This window comes from Gymnogyps californianus, chromosome 10, assembly GCF_018139145.2.
Source record: "Gymnogyps californianus isolate 813 chromosome 10, ASM1813914v2, whole genome shotgun sequence".
Classification (NCBI taxonomy): domain Eukaryota; kingdom Metazoa; phylum Chordata; class Aves; order Accipitriformes; family Cathartidae; genus Gymnogyps; species Gymnogyps californianus.
Window position 1 is genome coordinate 24545374 of NC_059480.1, and position 21003 is coordinate 24566376.

A 21003-nucleotide genomic window follows, 5' to 3' on the forward strand; every position below is an offset into this window, starting at 1 on the left:
AACTGCAGTGTGTATGTAGTATAGAAAGAGGACCTGTATGCAAACTATACGTTGCTTTTCTTCAACAGCACTGCACCCTCATTTTGTCTTCTTCCTCCTTGCTCAAGGAGATTTTGCTAAAAATTTGGCTTAAATCTTATGCCTGAAATAAAATGCTCTGTGGTATTTGCTGATTGAACCCCTTGCTGACTATGGGTTATTTCATCCTAATAATGACTCCCCATACGTGTCTTGTATTTTAAGTGCACAACCAGGAGCTGCTGTCTCTGGTTCAACTTCCTCTGAATTCCTGGGCAAACCATGCCAATAATCTGCCACCACTTGCTTTCCCCCCCAATGAAGTCAATAGTTGTTATATCCTAAGTTGTATGGAATATATTCTGAAATATGGGACTTCTGGAGAACTGGGAAGAGCAGCTGATGGCATATATAGTTGCAGATGCACAAACATAATGCTGTTGCATGGGTGGAGAGTGCAGAAAAACACCCCGGTGCAGTTCCAGTGCCTGAAGGAAGTCACAGATCTATTAAGTCTTAAAATCACTGAGAATTTATGTACAAGATTTAATAGCAGCTCAGCACCTCTTGCTGAGTTACCTTATTTGCCCAAGTTGCAAAGCAACAAGTAAAAATTCCCATTTCATAGCAGATAGTACTAATGCACAAATAAACAAACTCAAAAGCTCTTTTATAAAAAAGAGCTCAGTCCTCTTTGTGTCCCCCTGTGTAAAACCAGGCTAGTTCCTCTCCATCAAGTGAGTGATTCTCTTAGAGCAGCTAAGGGGCTGTAAATTAATAGTAAATTATTTAAATGAGGGCATTTTAGGTACTATATCGATGGAAGAAACAGTATTATTTTGCTTAGTGCTAGCTAGCTTTTCAGAAGGTGTAAATCGATGTTGTTTAGTGAAGCTGGATTCAAGGGGCTCTGGAGGTTTTGCCGCAGGTTGGTCTGATGGCGGCGGTAGGTAGCGTGGTCGGCGGGCGGGAAAGGAGGCTGTTGGGGTAAAATGCAGCGTTAGGAGTTTGGCTGCGGTGGGCGGGGAAGGAGTTGGATACTCTTCTGTGTAGTGTCGTATGACTCTGAGTTACATGGGCAACTGGAGGAGGGTTAATGGGAGTTAGGCGAGGATGGCTTAGGCGTGCAGGTGAAATGGAGACATTGGGCCTTTTGCCATTAGCGGGCAGGATTTTGGGCTTTCACCTGTGGTGTTTTTTCACAGAGAGTTGGTTAAATCTATGGTTGGTGCCCGAGGAAGGTCCCAGCGCAGTCACCAAGTCAGCGTGAGCAGGAGGTGTCGGATGCCACCTCCCTACTGCGGTGCCAGCCGAGGTGGCGCAGAGCCAGCACCCTCTGGCAGGAGGGAGGGTTAGTTGTGCACCCACGTTGCTGAACACATGCATGGGAGTGCACAAATATGCCTCTTACAGCTTTTTGCCCGTTCCTCCACGTTTCTCGTTGTGCAATAGAAAAAAAAAAAATCCATGGTCAAGACTGGCTTTTGTTTTATCGCTTACCTAGCTGCTAGGGATAACGTCTTTAACTTGGTGTGAGATGGATGGATACAAAGGTCATGAGTGTAACATGCGCTCTTAATACATTGTTAAAAAAACCCTAAACCACCATCACATGTCCTGTCAAAAGAGTGAATGCCAAAATCTGCTTTCTTGCAGACTTTAATAGAAAAGAGTCTCCTGTTTGCAAAGGCAGAATTTGGTTCGGTATTTATAGAGGACTGGGGAACGACTTGCAGAAAAGCTGTTTTTCCTTTATAGTCCTGTTCACCCCTGTAAAAGTACAGGTGTGGAGTGCACCGCAAGGTTTCATTTTCTGCTGGCAGGTTTTATCTGTGTTAAGTATGAACAAAATTATTGTTTGTGTCCTACAAGTTTGTGTTTCTGTAGGTGAATTTATTTCTGAAACTTGCCGTCTGATGGAGCAAGAATTTATTTTTTTTAACTGGATAATACAACAGCTAACAGGGATCTTTAAAATAGGTTTCTGTAGTAGAGATCAAAGACATGAACCCTGCGGTCCTTACCCTCTCCCTGGCTGGGCAAAATTCCTCCCAGTGGCAGGGCCCGAAAGCTATGAAAATTAGATCATTTAACGGTATTTCACAATAATTTGCCATTACAAGGATTGCATTTTTAGGGAGAGAATACCCCAATGCAACAAATCATTCAGAATAACATCTTAATTAGTATCATTAAATAAAATCTTAATTAGTAGATTAATTGCAATGAGGGTTCCAACGCAGGAATAATGTGTTGTTTTTGTTTCAATTTTGCTCCCAGTTCCAATTGCCTGATCAAAGAATTTGGGTAAGTTCATTGCTTATATTTTTTATTTAATCATTGTGAAATAAATTGCATAAGAAAAATATAATATGAAAGATAACTTACCACTCAATTACGGAGCATGCCACGCTTTCCTACAGAGTGTTGTAGCTGTAGCGGGTAAATATCCTCTTGTGTCAAATTGGCTTTATTTTTACCTACCTAATCTTGCCGTTTTTATTTGGTGAAGGCAATGGGAGCTTTACCTGAGTGAGGGTTTCAAAATGCAGTCTTTGTTTATATTTAACTGAAATTGTTCCAAGCCATTTCCTTCAGAGATTGGAGTGAAATTTTCAAGCTGAAATCTTGTTAGATTGCAATGGTTATAAATACTTAATCTGCATTAGAGACATTAAAATACAGAGCCTCAGAGGAGTTCATGTTTCTATCTTGCATTGACTTCAGTAGGCGTTACTCACTTTAATAGCTTTGAAGTTTTGAGCTTAATTGCTCGTTGCTGTACTTAAAGCACAAATAAAACACCCATTTATTTGCCGTGTTTGGGTCAAATTTGTCCTGTGTGTATACTTACATCGTCCCCCTTACACGAACAGGAATTGTGCTGTTAGTACTATGGGATAAATTTGAGCTTGCTCTTCTATTTTTATAAAACGTTATTTTTAATACATCTAAATTGTTCATGAAAACAGAAGAGCCACAGCAACTGCTTTGGTAGATGCAACTCAAATAACACCATGTTTTGCTCCTACATTGCTGGCTCCTCAGCTGCAGCACTGAACCCATAAATACTTGTCCCAGATTTTTCCCAACCTTCGGGCTTTGGAGGGGAGAGCTGGAGCCAGCCGGCTGCGGCTCGGGTCCTGACTCACTCTCCCTCATCACTCGCAGTGCGACGTGGACTAATTTCACAAGATGAAGCCAGAATTTCGCAAAATGAGATCTGAGATCTTCATGTACTCTTTCCCACGTGCATCTCTGTATGGGGCTAGTGCAGGAGCCCTCAAAGGTGCTGCCCCTGCAGATAGGGGCTTAGCCCTGCTGTCCTCTGCATGCCTCCATGGCACGCTTCAAAAGCAACGATGGACCTTTGCTTCGCATACACGTGGCTTTTAATCCCATTTTCTTCCTGTAAAGCGATGGTTTGTGCAGTTGCAAAAGATGCAGTAGGATCCTGAGATGAAAGGAGCTAAGCAGGCACCAAAGGACTCCTGCGAGCAGCCATAGACGCTGAATGAGCTCAACAGATAGGAGGTGGGGTTGGATGCCAGACTTGGAGAGCACAAGAGGTGGTTCCCAAACATTTTCTTTGCAGTAGAGGGAATTCAGCATAGCACGTGAAGGGGCCATGGTAGGATTTGTGATTTGGCGCAGGCACCCTGAATCCTCTGCTCTCAGAAAAGTGGTTCTGTTTGGGCATATTTGGGAAGTTGAAAAACCCAGTGCAGTCTGTTTCTTCTGTCTGCTTGCCTTGACACTGGCTCGATCCTCAAATTTCCGTCATCCTGCTTTTTTTTGTGAGCATATGTCTCCTGGCCATGCTAGTGCTTTGAGCAGCTGCAGCAGAGATAAGTATTTAAAACATAAAGTGCCTAGAGCAGGATGCTGATTCATGGATGAATCTTCATCTTGAGAGATTTGAATATGTCACACGAGCCTTTCTATCTCAATTCACAGTTGCATGTGCCATATATTTCAAGATTATTTCAGATTGTTTTTCATTGTTTGGCAGGAACCCTATAGTGCAGATCAATGGGCAACACCCTCTCTTGAATGGATCACGATTTATTTAGTCTGTAGACTCTTTCATCCCCTTCTGGTTCCATCAAGAGAAGGTTGCTATAAAGAGGTTCAGACTTTATTTGCAATAGCTTTATGGAGAATCATTGTAAATAATTAAAATAATTTTACAAATAAATGAAAAGAAATTTGGTGAGTGCATTAACAAAGCTTTTATTTTACTGGGCTTATTTTGGGACACGACCCGTTCTGTTAGATCAGCTAAATCCCCGCCAACTGCATTAATACAAATACAGTTATTCTGGAACTATACTGCAGATCAGCAGGAGTTTCTCGCTACTGCTTCATAAAGCTCAGCCGTGTATGATAGATCTCTTGAACATGAATATAGCTCAGCCAAGTTCTATGGCTGGATGTCCAAATACACACAGTTTCAAGACAACAAATTCACAAGTTGTAGTTTTTAGAGAAAGCATTATAACTTGAACTGGGGAGGGAGAAATCCTGAGCTTCAGTAGTTGGGTTTTCAAGATTTCTCTAAATAACACTAGTAAAAATAGAAAGCAAACATTTGAACAATTTTTTTTCCCATGAGTTACAGCCACAAAGTCAGTTGTTTTTGCGATAATAGCAATGAAGGAGTCGCGTTTGTAAAACATGAGGTCATGTAATTCATGACATTGTCTGCGAGATTATTTCATATCATCAGGTTATCCTTAAAAAGCAGCAACAACAAACCTTTGCTTTATTTATGCCACTTTTTCTTCCGTTGGTTAATAAATTTTAAGACAAATGTTCAAGACCCCTGCTGATGATATCTTGCCCGTTGAAATGTTTATAAATACTTATTTTAGCCGATTATGGTAATGTCTGCATTTTTGAGTCGGAGCTGGGGAATTGTGACTGCATATTAGTTTGCGTCAGTAGGAGGTTAATAGCCTCTCAGGGAGCAGGAGGGAGGTGGGGGAAAGCTGCTTCCTTTTCCAGACATCTGGACGCAGATAGAATCAACAACTCTTATATATGTAAATCAAAAGTTACTGTTCTATATAAAGTACTGTCATTCACTGATCTCAGATTAGGAGCAGACATGACTTGTCCATAAGGCAATAGCTGTATGTAAAATATGTAATAGGATCTTCTCGCTCTCCTACCTCCTCGGAGAGCTTTCTCCGTGGACATGGCAATTACACTAATCCCATCCTTGGGGTCAAGCTGTGCCTTCCTCCCCGTGCCCTGTTCAGGCATTGCCGCAATCCTTGGGCGCCCGGCTGGGGTGCAGACCCCTCCTGAAAGCGCTGCTGGGTGGCTCGAGCCGCATGCCTGCCTCCCTGGTGGTCCCCAGGGACCAGCCCCGGAGAGACGAGGTGGCCACAAGCACTCGCCTAACCTCCCAGGACAGATGCTATCGCTAACAGCTTGCTCCAGGAGTTTGGTGGATTGCTGACCGGTAGCATCTCCATGGTCAACACAGCTCCTACGGAGGCAAGTCTTGCTTTGCAATCGGCCGTAATGGTGTTCTGAAGGAGTAAGAGCTACTTTGGTTGTGTTTCAGCTGAAAGAGGGAGTTTCATTGTGGAAGAGGGAAAGTCATCCCCTGGGTTAATAATTGGTAAAAAAAAAAAGGGCAAACCCTTGGAAAAAAAGGGTAAGAATAAATTAGTGATTTTTACAATCATTGAAGATTATCAGTGCGTCCACCTAGGGGTGTCACTGGGTTCTGAACTGTGGCATATGTCTGTAAATGACATCGGAAGAAGGGTGACCAGGCAAAGAGCAAAGTTTGCAACTGTTCGTTGAGAATAGCTAAATCCAAAGCTGACTATGAAGATTTTGCAGAAGATTCACAGAAAGCTGAGTCACCAGGGATTAAAATAGCAATGAAGCTCAATGTCAGTAAATACTCAGTAATATTGAGGGGAAGGTGTGACTCTTAACTCATGTCATTCAGCAAAAAGATCTTGAAGTCGGTAGTCTTATGAAAATACCATCTGACTGCTTGCAGAAAGGAATTGAAAACATCATTATGTTATATTGCCTTCAGGTCTTGAATACAGCTGAAGTCCCTCTCAAAAAGGACATAGTAGAATTAGAAAACACACAGAAAAGTGCAACAATGATGATCAGAGGTAGGGAACAGCTTCCATACAAAAAGAGACTAAGTAGATTTTGATTTTTTCAGCTTGGAAAAGAAATGCCCGAGGGAGCTGTGCCCCAGCTCTATGAGACCATGAATGGTGAGCAGAGCCTGAATGAGAAATGGTTATTCATTAGTTTTAATACAAAAAAAAATGAGGGGCACCCAGCTGAATTATCAGGGAAAAGGCTTAGAAGGAACAAAAGCCAGTATCTTTTCATATGCACCTAATTAAATTGGTGAACTCTCCTTGACAAAAATATAAATGGATTCGAAAAGGGTTTAGCTAAATGAATGGGAGCAGCAGCCACCAATGGCCGTTCAACACCGGAATCGAGATGCAACCTCCAATTAAGGCTCTTGCACCTCTCATTGCTGGTGCGTGACAGAAGACACTGGGCAGAAGGTCTGTCCCTTGCCCGCCCTCCTGCGCATCCCCTGGGGCCACTGCTTGAAACCAGGGTACCGGCTTCCCGAAAGCAGGTGTCGCAGGTTTATAATTCCTGCTTGGTTTTGGTGCCTGAGTTAGTCCTCAGTGCGACAAACCCCAGATTTCGTATGACTTAGTTAATATTTTGCAAGTCGACTGATGAGCAGGGGCTGTCTACCTGCATATAAAGTAATTGAGAGCTTGTTGTGGGTCTGGGCTGGCAGAATTTTATGGGCTGTAACAAGCCCGTGCAGCCCAGGGGCCCATCTCGCGATAGGGAATTGCATCCTGAAGGCCCCGAGCACCAGCACGCTCCAGGACTTCTTCAGAAAATGCCCCAGTTTTGGTTCTTGTGAGCCCAATCTCCAGCAGACAGTAACAGCTATAATTATCCTGACAGCAGCGGAGTGACACCGCCTCGTATCAGCAAAGGCTTAGGGCCGAGCACTTCCCGTTGTTGCTGGTGCATTTCTTGAAAAATATAAATCATACCAGGTAACTACATAGATCAGTCTTTAAAAAAAAAACCCACAACAAACACAATAGTCATTCCTATGGTGAGAAACATATTTTCGGAAAGCGAGTAATACTTTAAAATAATTGGAAGTGCTTATGTTTCCTCTGAATGAGGGATTTAAGATTAGATGCTGATTTCATACCTATTTTGGGACTGATGTAATGCTGGAGGCAGTGTTGGAGGTAGCGCTGATCTGCATTGCTGTACATTAGAGAAGAATCAGTCTCAATTTCTCCTCTGCAAAATCCTGGAAATAAGAACTAAAAAGAATAAGCATGACTAAGCCATTTTAAATGTAAAGGGGAAAATAGTTGCTTTAATATATTACTGTAGGGGACCATGTACATGAGAAATGGTGATCCAAAAATGATTTAAAACCACTAGATAATGAAACTGACTTGAATATTAAATATACATAAATAAAACATTTATTATACTTCTCAATGCCCTTATTATTCTTCACCATAAATATGTGCTATCATAACCCATGCACTGTCTTGTCACTGCTAATCAGCCCGAAGGCCAAAGGTCATTTTTCATTCAAACCATTTATTTTCTGCAATTGCAAAACAGATGAATGAATTCTTGCGGGGAACAATTAGAAGGAATTAAAGGCAGTGGAAAGACTATTGTCAAAGCTTTAAGAATCAATTCTGACTAAAGAAAAAGATGAAGTCGTATAAAAAGAAATATATGGTAATGTTGAGTTGTATGGGTTGATAATGACATCTCGGTGCCGAGATAGAATTACCTCCTCTCCCAGCAGCATCATCATTACATATCTCACGCCTGTGATCAGTACATGTCAAAATCCTTCATATTGACAAATGTGCTGTCCACTTGCATCTGTGGAGAATGTTTTAGCAGCTGAGTGATTATGAATCAAACCCAGAGCTTACAGCCCCTACTGCCTTGCAATGCTTTCACATTTGTTGCCTGACAAGTAAATGTATCTTGACTTCCCTCTGAGATTTTTTTTTTTTTTTCCACCGTGTTTGATGAAAGACATTTGGCAAATTGGCAGTGGTACCCTGTACATTGCAATTTGTACTCGGCATTAGGAATCTGAGCATGAAATGAGAGGGCAGGCTACAGGCTAAAGGGAAAAAAAAAACCAACCCAAAGCCAGAGCTAACCAGCATGTGAATAGTCATTCCAGGAGACAAACGTGCAATTCTGCCCATTAAAATAAAATTTAAAAAAAACCAACAAATATGCAATTCTTCCCATTAAAATAAAATTTTAAAATCCCAACAATCGGAGCAGTCTCTTATGGATTTTGAAGAATGGGGCTGTAAAGGTGTTCTCAGCTGAGGAGCATTCAGCATCTTTTCTTTCATATAATTTCCTCCTTCGTTACAAGCAAGGTATTGCACAGGGCTCATGCTGTGGTTTTTATGCTCTGTAGGTGAGATCTTGGGTTTCTTTTTTTTCATTTGTTTATGGTGTTATGAAGAGGCAGATGGTTACTCTCACTTGTCCGTAGGCTCAGCAGCAGCCTTGAACTCTCCAAGTGACAGTGTTTCAGGTTTTGGAGCAGTTTTTCATGGTCAGTTCCAGACACCTTAAAGGAAACCATTCTCCAGAAATTATTTAATCCCCACTCCCTGAAAATTACAACCAACCAGGAGTGGAAACATCCTAAAGTACATAGGGTTTACAAGCAACTAAAGGTAGAGCAGGAATATTAAGAGGTTGTAGAAAAATAGGATAGGCATCTAACAGGTAATGTAAACACACAGCACCAAGCCCACCAAAGCTTCATTTCTTATGGATTTATCTCATGGTCTTTGACTGTGATGGACAAGAAGACTGGACTGAATGGTTGGATGTGGCTGGGGCATTGACAGAGCCTCTCTGGATCTGGCTTGTTGCAGCCCTTGGTTGAGCTAGAATGTTCATGAGGTTTCCTCTGCAATATTTGTCCTCTGCAAGTCCTTTAAAAAAAAAAAAACCAAACTGTAGGAATTCAGTTATTGTTGGGACCTCTTATTTTTTCTGTTGATTTGGTCAAAAATGGCCAATGGTTTCAGTAGATGGGATGCATAGACTCATAGGCACACACCCACAGAGCATGACTGCATAAACTGGAATTTTATAGAAGCTAGGGCTTAAAAATAAGAAGAAATGAACACTGGCTAATTTAGATTTTGTGTGGAAGTAGATTTCCATTGTAGCGATCAGGACAGGAGTTCTGCTGTATGCTGGCCTTGCAGAGAAACAGCACCCCGCTGTAGCAGTTATGGGTGTTATTCCAAGTGGGACAACATCGTGGCCACCACCTTGCCTAATGTGCCCCATAATTTTTGAGGCTGCAACTCTACATCTGCTTTTTTTTTTTTTACCTCCTTTTTTTTTTTTTTTTCCTCTTGGCAGTGTATGTTCTTTGTATTTCGGGTTTCCAGTGAGGGCAGAAAGCCGAAGCAGTATTCACCGTGACGGGTTCTGTGCTATCTTCTGTTGCAGATGTCAGCTATAGAAAACATGGCCGAGAAGCTGGAGAGCTTTAGCGCCCTGAAACCGGAGGCCAACGAGCTGATCCAGTCGGTGCCGTCCATGTTCAACTTCCGCGCGCCGCCGAGCGCCCTGCCCGAGACCCTGCTGCGGAAGGGCAAGGAGCGCTACACCTGCAGGTAGCCCCCAAACCCCCCCGTGGTACCCTCCCGGGCTCCCGAAATCCCCCCTGCTCGGGCAGTTGACGGGGACCGCGGCGAGTCTTTCAGGGCTCTCTGGGCCCAACGAAACATGGAAAGCGTTTCGCTTTGGGGTTCTTATTTGTTAAATTACTGGTGTTATTAAATAAAGAGTTTGCCCTGTATCATACCAGTTTGATAAATGAGGTGGAAACTATTATATAAACAATTCCTTTTTCCAAATTTTCTCATCACTTTCATATGCACAAGTGTGCTTTCATTATTGATTTTTTGATCATAAACTTCAGACATGTTTTTCTCAGGCTTCTGGTTTTAATATCCAAAGGGATCAGTGATAAAATACATGACTTATTAGGACTTATGTGTACAGACTTAAAAAAAAATACAATGAAGATAGTCATTGTACGTGCAACTAAAATGAATGGGAGCTTTGTTGAGGAGAGTAGAAGTAGCTGTGTGGGTATTTTGAAGGCTTATACATCACGTTGTGAAAAAATAAATGGGATGTTAAAAGTGAAGGGATGCAATCTTCAAAGTCGTCATGTGGAGCAACCACCACCCTCATTCACTTAAAAGAGTGCTGTGTGTGCTCTGTCCCCATGCAAAAATGGGCTGAATGTCATTAACAGAACTGGGCCAATTATAAACTGAGTATTAATATGTTACTTGAACAAAGGGGGAGGGCTCACGATAATATTTTTTGCCATTATTTTTCCTGTGACATATTATTGAATTTGGAGAATGCTTTTTAAATTGCATTATTTAGGTCTCTATATCATCTCCAGAATGCGCAGGCGTTTGACACTGGCGTATCGGTTTATCTGATCTTTTTGAAAACATGTCACCTTCTTTCAAGACATGTTGTTATAGAAACATACCTTGATGGATTAGGTCTTTGAGTCTTGTCTGCTCTGATCCTATTCAATGCACAGAGTGATGTCACGTTTGCTGACACATAGAATTGGTTGAAAGGTTTGAAATTTGCTTACATGGAGGCAGAAACCCAACGCTTTAATAACAGATTCTCTTGATTCCAAATCTGAATGTGATCGATAATCACCTAGTGAGCTTAGAAATTTGGGGTGATCTTTAAAACTGATATGTTTTCATATATCCCTTGCTTACGCCCAAGAAAAGCTGGTCGGTGCCAGCAATTCCAGTCCCATGCTTGTGTGTGTATCTCAATCACTTACATTTGCTGAATGCTTTTATTGAAATGTTGTTACACCGAAGCAATGCCATTAGTACCATATATTAATGATTCAACTTGGGCTGTGCATCCAGTGCAGCTCAAATTGGGATGAAGCCATTGAAGGTTGCATTGTCTTATCAAACCTTTTCTTATCACAGATACTGTGGCAAGATTTTCCCGAGATCTGCAAACCTAACACGTCACCTGAGGACGCACACTGGAGAGCAGCCCTATAGGTACCGCAACCCCTTACCCGTGTCTGTGGTGTGGTCAAGTGAATAAAGCAAGGGAATGAGTGTTCAACAGCCTTGCTTGGCCAGCTCCAGCGCTTGCTCCTTAGCATTGATGACCCACCATTGCGTTTTGGTCTCAAACAGGGCTTTTTGCATTCGATGCTGGTATTCAGCGTTGGAGCTGCAGAGATGGGGCAAGGTTTTGGTCCTAGTTTGGCCAGGCGCCGTCTGCAAGTCCTGCCTTTGCCTCGCGGGATAGCTGGCACTTCTGAACCAGCGTGGTTGAAGAGATTTTCAGTAGGGCTTATGGTCATATATTCCCTTGCAAATTTTTTTTTTTTGTAAGAGCTCTGCAGTGTTATTTGCAGCCTAAAGTTGGGTGTTTCATCAATCATCTGATTTCTGAAAGGTCCTGGTTGCAAAGGCGTTGCTGTATTTATTTGTTTCCTGCCTAATCTGGATCCTTTCTGAGGTCTGCTTAACCAAAACCCATGTGGGTGTACTCCCTTGTTGATAAGAATATGTATGCGATATTGTATCCAGGACAGTCACATGCAGAAATGCGTATAGAAGCTTCACCTTATTGAAAATGAAAGACTAATTTAAATCAACTGGAAAGAAGCCAGTTCATGTTCCAGTAAAACAAACGCACCGATTTCTGCGTTTTATGAGCTGTAAAGAGCAGGGTAAGCTCATTGTTTGTGAGGAAACAATATGTTTTTTGCCTTTAGTCTCTTTAGGAAATGAGATTCACATCTAATTTTATTGAAGGAAGGTCTTGATGCATGTTATACCCATCCACTACATAAAAGCCACGAGCAATTAGTAGCATAATAAACGATTTCAGCACTAAAAAAAATTTGACATCATTGACAAGCGTAAGAGAAGCAAGGGAGAAGTAAAAGATTGAAAAACTAAAGTGGTGAAGACTGTTGGCTAGTTGCCAGCCAGAGAATTTGGAATAGTTATAGTATGACTTAGTAATGGCTTAAAGAGCAATACAGTAAAGGCTTTAGGGACTCCAAATCGCTACAGAGTATGAAAATCGATGCCTCTGGTACCAGAGTGATAGACTAAACTACTCACATTGGCACAGTATTAAAGGTTGGGATTGTTTATTGCTGGTTTTTGCAAGATAACCAAATTTCCTCTGGGATTAGCAATCGAGCAAGCTAATTCCTCCGAAAAGATTTAATCACACAGTATAATTTAGAATAGGGAAAGCAATAGCCCTTTTTTACCTTATTTGAGCATTAGAAGAGATCTATTTCATGTTTTTTCCAAAAGTGTTTAATTGTATTGTATTGGCAGCACATGAAACAATAGTTATTGCTCTACTGTTTTCAAACTTCCCAACTTTGCGTGCAATGGTTTTAAAAACATGGGAATCGATTACCCTAGCTAATTTGATGCCATTAACTCTGAAATATTATGCTTTTTCCTAAGGGCAGTATTTTAAAAATAAAGCCTAATGTGAATTAAAGCTAAAAAACCCACCGTAGAAGTGACATCTCCATTCTAAGAGCACAGCTCTCCAGTTATTCAGCCAAAACTTGTCTTTATTTCAGGGAGGGTTTTGCCTCAATAGGGACCAAGGAACTGCAGTTGGGTCCTGAGGCTGAGCCCAGAAGGTGCTTCATGTCTCTTAGGACAAATCTTACATTTCCAACTACTAACAAACCCTTTTCTACCCACTTGTTTTGGTTTTTTTTAGATGCAAATACTGTGACAGATCCTTTAGCATATCTTCTAACCTGCAGAGACATGTCCGTAACATCCACAATAAAGAGAAGCCATTCAAGTGTCACTTGTGTGATAGGTGTTTTGGTCAACAAACCAATCTTGACAGACATCTAAAAAAGCACGAGAACGGGAACATGTCTGGTATGTATGCCTTTTCACTCCCCAGCGTGCCCTACGTACCGCCAGCATTCATATACAGGGACCGCACGAACACTTTCAATGCTACTGAGTGTCAATAAGCACACGTTGCTCTGTGCCGTCTGCTTCGATGAGTGGGTTTTTGGAAAATATGTAAGTGCCTAAGCTCTGCTGACATTTAAAGTGCTTTGAAAATCCCAGCATAAACTCTACTCTTGTACGACTTAATACCACTGGATGATGTCTTTTCTTTTGGTTTTAATTAAGCCAACCATAGCATTTTGAGAACAGACTGGGAAAATTGGTTTAATCCCATGTCTGCAATCACTTGGCTCTCAATAGGAGTCCTAGATTTAGAGTCTCAGGGGGCACTCTAAAAGATTTTCTTGGCACCTTCTAAAATATTCCCACTGTCAGGAGCTGAAAAGTGCTAGCTATTATGGAGGTAATGGTGCCTCCCAAGCCCCAAAGCAAATCGGTCACCGCACAGCAGCAGCAAAGGCAGCGGCAGGTAGTGGATATCGTTGGTCTGGTTTAGGTCTCTGCAAGGTTTAATGAAAACCCTGTCTGCAGTCTTTTCAGTCTACATTTTGCTCTACTGGAAATAACCAGGTATATGCAGTGAATACAGAGCTGTCTTTTCCCTGATGCTCAGAGAAAGACGTCTGTCACTGGTCGCTCAGTGCTAATGAACCTGGGTGATTATGTCAATGGCTGCTCCATATTTTAAGCAAATCTACATAATTAGTAGCTAAAATGAAGTTCCGTTTGCTCAGTTCAGCCATTGGTCTAACAGTTATTGACTGACAGTCTTGGAGTGCAAGGGAACAGGAGGGAGATGTTGAAATAGATACTTGGCAGACGCGATTATGAACCATAGAAATGGCACTCAGCAGGCAAGCAGTCGTTTTGGCTGGAAACCACCTTCGCCCATGGATATTACTACTTCCCTTCTAATTACTGGTTGTACGGCCAACAGCTGATAGATCACTATGACCAACTTTTTCTGGCTCTCGCCCATTTTCACCATTGTTCCAATTTCAATTTGATTTAAATGGTTAAATATAGAAAATGTAAAGGAGCAACAACAGAAGCCCTCTATTTTGCTTTAAGGTACTGCAACATCTTCACCTCACTCAGAACTGGAAAGCACAGGGGCAATCCTAGACGACAAGGAAGACTCTTACTTCACAGAAATTAGGAATTTTATTGGAAACAGCAACCACAACAATCAGTCCCCCCGAAACTCAGAGGAGAGGTGAGTTGCGACTGATCTGCCTTCAAAAGGTGCCACTCTTCCTTTTGCAGATTAAGCCTGATTTTTCACTTTTGATGATGTCTGGAGCCAGAGTTATTTTAGCAATCTGATCGCTTCAGTGTTCACCTCGATGTCTTACGAAAAGAAACATGTTGATTCCCTCCCCATCGCGCATGAGCATATTCCCAGTGGCAGATGCTGGACAGAAGGTTCATCTGTGAACACATTTCTCCTTGTATCAGGAGCTCTCAGTTTCAAGTTCCCATCGTTGATTTAAGGCTGTTGAAAAATTCCCTCATTTTACATTCACGGCAGAACAGGTGAATTCTACATCCTGTGGCTAAATGTAGAGAGCCTTACGATTTAAATGCAATTTAAATGTGTAATTAATAAAGTAGACTAAGCTAAATTCTTGGATCAAATGAAAGATTATAACTGAAAGTCCTTTCCGGTAAGTAACTCAATCCCAAGAAAGATGCTGACTAGCAAAAAGCCCGTGAGGCTGTGGGTAGGCATTGGTAGTCCACAGTGCTCTAGCATGTGAGAGACTTTTTCCTACTAAGATTTATGAAGTATATGGGTGTTTCAATTCTTCTGAACTAACAGAAGAGAGACCACTTCTAAATATTTTCAGCTAATAAAAATACAGCTAAGCAGAAAAGACTGCAGCATGGATACGCACATCAGCTATACATATTTCTTTGAGATTGGTTTTGCATTACGCATTATTTGCGCTTTTGAATTGGCATTACATTATCAGCATCAAAAATTTCTTACTGTTGGTGACAAACTTCACTGTCTTCTCAATTTCCAGATGCCTTTGTGAAGGGATAAAAATGGTGGACATAACACAATTTCCACGAAAGTATTGGATTAAGTGATTACATGCATATTCAAATTTCATTCCATCTTGATTGGCAATGAGGGCTTGGGATTTTTTCCTTGCACATCTGGTCTCAACATGTCCTCCGACAGGAAGTCAGCAAAGTGGAAAGGTTGCTGGGTTGTGCAGTGTTTCCTTTCTAAATTTGGCACTTCAGACTGCTCTTGATGGATATTTTATCCCTGGCAAATTGCTGCATTTGAAAGCATAATTAGAGAATCTGTTTTCTTAATCACATGGCTTTTGTTACTTTGGTTGTAGTCCATCTCCCTTTCATTTCTAGCAGCCTCAATTGAGCATAACAAGCAAGTTGGCAGCCCAAACTGTGCTCAAAAATTTCTTATTTCTGCCTATTTAAATAAAAGATGATAAAGAGATACTGCTCTGATTATCTTAGATGGGGGTGGCTGCTTCAGCTCTCCTGACTCTGCACAGCCTCAGATTTTTTGATACTGTGATATAAACAGACCATTCCCTAGCTTTTTTCTAATGCAATACTAAACTCATGACAATCAGCTGGAATTTGCTCGGAAAATAGATGTTTAGGAAAATGATGCTATTGTTGTATAAGAAACCAGCTTTCACTTGTGTACGCTCCATAAGAAAGTACATCTGTTACAACAGCAAGTCAAACGTTAAATACCAAATACGCTGCTAGGGCTCATCCTTATCTTGCTCGAACTTTTGGTATATGCCATATTGTCCTGCACAGTTTGAAGCATACAGAGTCTAAAGCAAACTGCGGGCGGACAATAAAGTTTCCATTTTTATAACTGTATTCCTGGAAGAGTAAGGACCTTTTGCACAATGAGAACAATAGATGAATCAAGGCCTCCGTGCTACATAACGCAGTGGAGCAGATACGCTGGTAGCGTGAATTCATGCGGCTCCACCGAGTGCAGCCCTTTTACACCACCAGTACCTCTGGCCATGCATTTGTTGACATGGCGGTGCCGAATTTCTTTAGCTCTCATTCAGTGCGGTGGACGCGATGCAGCTGCGGATGCTCAGAATCCTACAGGGTTGAGGCCATTAGCAAACGAACCCCTACTTCAGCGTGGGTATTATGTCCTTGATAAAATCCTGTAGGAAGTGGTTAAGAGAAGTCATTGTCTGAAAGCGAAGGACAACGTAATAACAGCGGGTAGACCAAATGGTTTTCCATGTGCGTATTGCTATAATTACTCATTTAATAAGAATAAATGCACTTAAAATGCTATACGACCTTTCTTTTCATTTCTTCTTACCCTTCAAATCAGTCGATAATCAGCGTGGAGGCAGTATTGCAGACCACTCTTCAGGTCTTCAGCTGAAGTCCCTTAGGTTCCCATGTATGTAATGCGTACATTCAGTGAAGCAGTATGGCTTCCAAATGGGTAGTAGTGTGCAAAATTAATTATGCATGTAATTTTGACTTTAAAACTCTGAATGCAGTATTGGATGTCATTTTTGAAAATGCCGGATCTGATTTTCAGAGTTTCTTGGCCCCTACAGCTTCTGTTAAAAGGCAATGAGTTGTTTTGCCCAGACTACATATATGATTAGAAACATGAGATGAAATAATGCGTGAGAAAATTTGGAATGGATATCTGAACATACCTCCGCTTGAACAGTAGTTTTAGCAGGATAACAGGAAAATCTCATACTGATGGTACTGTAACGTCCCACTGATTTTTGAGTGGAATTTTCTCCAGTACTGCCTAAACATCTGAAGCTAAACAAGATATAAAATACAGAAATCACTTTATTCTACTGGGACAGATCTTTTTCAGATCTGCCTCTGACAGTCTGCTGGTGAGGAGATTTCATAACTGATTTGTGATTATTGCTTGGGTGTGTTTTGGTACTTTCAGAATGAATGGCAGCCACTTTAAGGATGAAAAAGCCATGGTAGCCAGCCAGAACTCGGATTTGCTGGATGACGAAGAGGCAGAAGATGAAGTAATGATGGATGAAGAAGATGAAGAGAGCGAAATTGCAGGGAAAGCAGTCAAAGAGCCTGTTACGAGTGACATGCACGAGGGGACTCCAGAGGAGGATTACGAGGAAACGAGTACTTTGGACATGAACTGCAAAGCTTCCCCTGGCAGGTTGGTTATTCCGAGTACTGGTGTGCCTGATAAGTAGAATAAAAACAATAAACCATACAAGAGTGCCAGCACCAAACTGCGTGCCGTGGGAACCGGTCCGAAGTAGCCAGCTTCCCAGTTACGATAGCAACGTGCGTCTGTGTTTGGGTCAATACCAGCCCTGTTTTCAGTCTCTTCATGCAATCTGTAGCCCTTAAGAGGAAAAATAACTGTGCTCGGGGAGCTATTGTCAGGTTCTGGGTGAGACAGGAAACGTTCATGGGAGAGACGTTATCTGCTCCATAAACCGACCTGGATCTCCCGTAATGGTCTTGTGAAAGTCTGTGGAGACACCAGGAGAGAGGCGACCTCTCCCTCCCCTGCTCCTGCTGCCCACCCCCTCCTCTTTAGAAAAGAAAGGGGAATTTCTTTTATTTCAGGATCACGCTTCCACAGGGCAAGGTGGTTTATGAATGTAAAAAAGGGGGAAATTGCTCAGATGTGTAAATCTGAGAGGACGAGGGAATGCAGAGAGGATCGTTTAATTGACGTTAAAACCTCCGTGGTGTTTTTGTAGGTATAAGGAGGAGGAGTATAATAAGACTGGACTTTCGGCTTTGGACCACATAAGGCACTTCACAGATAGCCTCAAAATGAGGAAAATGGAAGAAAATCAATATAGCGAAGCTGAATTGGCAGCTTTCAGTACTTCCCAGCTGCCAGAGGACCTAAAACAACCATTGTACAGGAAATCCAAATCCCAGGTAAAAGCTTAACTCAGTTAAAATGTTATTGTCGCCAAATACCCGAAGGATTAAACTGTGTGTGTGTGGCAGGCAAGGTCGTTTCAGCTTCATCAGACAGGGCTGTGCTCCACATCCGCAAACCTCAGCCTGCCCCGACCTCCCCCTGCGCTCCCACCGCACCAGGGAGACATGGCAGGGTGCTCTGGTCCCTGATAATGGAAGATTTTCTTACTTTCTTGCTTTCTTTATTCCTGTCTGCCACCCGCAGAAATGGCATGATAAGAAACAGTCCCACTCTGCTTTCAGACAGCCGGCGCAGTCACACTGATGCTGTGGAGTTTAGCTGCAGCCTTGCAGGGATGTGACTCGATCTTCTGGCTGGCTTGGCTTTTTGGTATTTTTTTTTTATAGTCTGTTGGATGTTACCACCTCTAGGTCCTCAGCATGTTTTTAAAACAGCAATAACTAGACTGATACCCTAGTGCTATTTCGTGAAATTTTTTTAAGCATTAATTAAAATGAGTCTTTTTAGCCCCTGTAAAAGATTCCTGTTTTAAAAACTGCAGAATATGCCTGTAGAAAAGGTCAGCAAAGGAGACTGGTATTTGGTGAAATACAGGACCAGCCAAGGAATAATGCGATTCCTCAGGCTCTTGAAAAGAGCCTCCTGTGCCAAGAATCTGAAGGCAAAGGAGACTCTGGGACCTTGTCTGCTATCAAAGGTTTCTCAGAGCTTCGTGAAGCCAGATGAAAGCAGAAATTACTATTACTATCAGTGAGTCAAAAGGGTCAGTGAAAAGGTTGACAGTGGTTTTACCTAACGCGTTTTCATTTTTTTTAAATCAGTTAAGAATAGCACTTGTAGCCTAAATGATGCCCGAACCGCGTAGGGGTGGCATGGGTCCAAGCTCAGATCCACGCCACAGGATCATGACCTCTTCGTCCTTCTTCTTTCCCCGTCCAGGCGTATGCGATGATGCTCTCTCTCTCCGAGAAGGACTCCCTTCATTCTGCATCCCACAATTCTCCCAATATGTGGCACAGTATGGCGAGAGCCGCTGCAGAATCCAGCGCCATTCAATCCATCAGTCACGTATGACATTGTGAAGTCTTACCGAGAATGGGACCAAGTCCAAACCAGTAGCATGGCTCTTTCATATATGACTATTTAAAAGACTGCTGAGCAGAATGCCTTATAAATCTGCAGGGTCACTCATTTAAAGTCCGGTGACCTTAAACTGAATAATTTTAAAAAGAAAGAAACTATTTATTCTCAATATTTTGTTTTGCACAGCAAAGGCAGCTGCTGACTTCTGGAGGATCAATGCGACTTAAAAAAAAAAAAGTTTCAGTGGATTATGTAAACCGGGGCCGGGAAAAAGTGTCTTCCAGTTCACCTGGCTTTGAGGGGCAGGGGCAAAAGGGTTAAGACTGCATTGATACACACATGGGCACTCCTTTAAAGTAGGAACTGAATTGATTTTCTTTTTGTATAAGATAGTTTGACACAGGATTGGGAACAGTTGCTTTTATGTACAAATCTCTTCATTAAAGCTTTATGCATTTTAGCCCTTCAAAGAAAGAAACTAGTTCTATCAAATGCACACTATCCATCGTAAATGTAGAAAGAAGTAACAGGGAATATTTTGTTCTCTCCGTAATTCCTTTGCCTTCTCAACTGCATTGTTAAAAAAAAAGGAAAAACAAGGAAAAAAAAAAGAAAGGAAAAAAAAGAACTCTGAGAAACAATACATAAGAGGCTTGTGTATATTGTAAACTATGAATGTTCACTACTCCAAGAAGCTAAATCATCCAGATAATTCCGTGAAAGCACCGCGTTCATCGACAGCACCACTAGTTCAAATCGTTGTAAGGAGATTTTAATTTTCGACAATCATGTCACTATTTTGTTGTATTGTTTCCTTCCCCCCTACCCTCTAATTTCTTCTTTGTGTTGTGTGTACCATGTATTTATTTGTTGGCAAACGATTGTTTGTTGATTAAAATAGCACTGTTCCTATAACAAACAGCACTGCTCCAGTCCCCCACTGCGTTACGATGTAAGGCACCCATGTACTTCAAAAAAAAGTGAGGTGAACTGATCTGTGTATATGGGAGTGCAAAACAGTGTTTGAAATTTTCTTACATTCCTCTTTTATTTTATTTTTGCCTTTTAATGAACTAAATAACTAATAGATGCGACTTAGTTTTTTTTTTGTAATACAGTAAATTGATTCGATTGTATAAACAGTTATAATTTCTTCATGAAAGCATGATTCTTCTGATTAAAAAACTGTACCCAATATTTTATGCTGGTTGTCTGCGAGCTTGTGTGATGTTATGTTCATGTTAATCCTATTTGTAAGATGAAGTGTTCCAAATTTATGTTTAAAAAAAATAAATAAATAACGGAAGGTATTCAGTTATTTTTGGGGGTTTTTTTTGGCCTTTAGTGAGGGACCAGATTTATTTTTCCTTTTGTTTATAATCTCATTTTGAAATAATCGGCAAGTTGAGGTACTTTCTTTAAATGCTTTGTACAATGTAACTGTTACGCATTTCAGTACATTACTATGGGAGGATCAACTTAAAAAAAAAAAAATAAAGGACTACAAAACTGAAGGGATCCTTTTCCTTATTGTCTTGTTTTTGTCTGGGCCAGGGCAAAAATGGCATATTTCATCTGCAGTCTGGAGAGCAAAGACTGTGTCTGTGGGGTCACGAGGATAAGGGTAACCAGACGATGGGGCACTGCGAAGTGTCTTGGACTTGGTCATGCAATTTAGGACCCAATCCAGAGTCTCTCAACAAACCATTGGAGGGTTTTAGATCAGTCCTTTAAGCTTCAAAACACTACCTTAGAAAAGAGGAGTATTTCACTCATTTTACAGGAGGGATTGGTGCAAGGTCACCTTCGAACGCTGTTGCGGAGCCTTGAGCTCGGGCTGGTGATGCATCGCCTGCT

At 41.6% G+C, this 21003-nt stretch overlaps 1 protein-coding gene across 3 annotated transcripts in view; it reads left to right on the forward strand.

Moving 5' to 3' along the window:
* MECOM (MDS1 and EVI1 complex locus) overlaps positions 1 to 20645 on the forward strand; it is a 244164-nt gene extending 223519 nt beyond the window's left edge. For 2 of the 3 annotated variants that reach the window (XM_050902463.1, XM_050902464.1), the window contains exons 11-17: positions 9589 to 9755; positions 11127 to 11204; positions 12916 to 13085; positions 14196 to 14340; positions 17077 to 17313; positions 17870 to 18056; positions 19003 to 20645. In XM_050902463.1, the coding sequence (XP_050758420.1) occupies positions 9589 to 9755; positions 11127 to 11204; positions 12916 to 13085; positions 14196 to 14340; positions 17077 to 17313; positions 17870 to 18056; positions 19003 to 19137 (1119 nt within the window). In that variant the 3' untranslated portion in view covers positions 19138 to 20645. Of the gene's footprint in view, positions 1 to 2298; positions 2326 to 9588; positions 9756 to 11126; positions 11205 to 12915; positions 13086 to 14195; positions 14341 to 17076; positions 17314 to 17869; positions 18057 to 19002 lie in introns of all 3 variants that reach the window. The other variant, XM_050902462.1, reaches the window with a different exon arrangement.
* Positions 20646 to 21003: the final 358 nt, after the last annotated feature.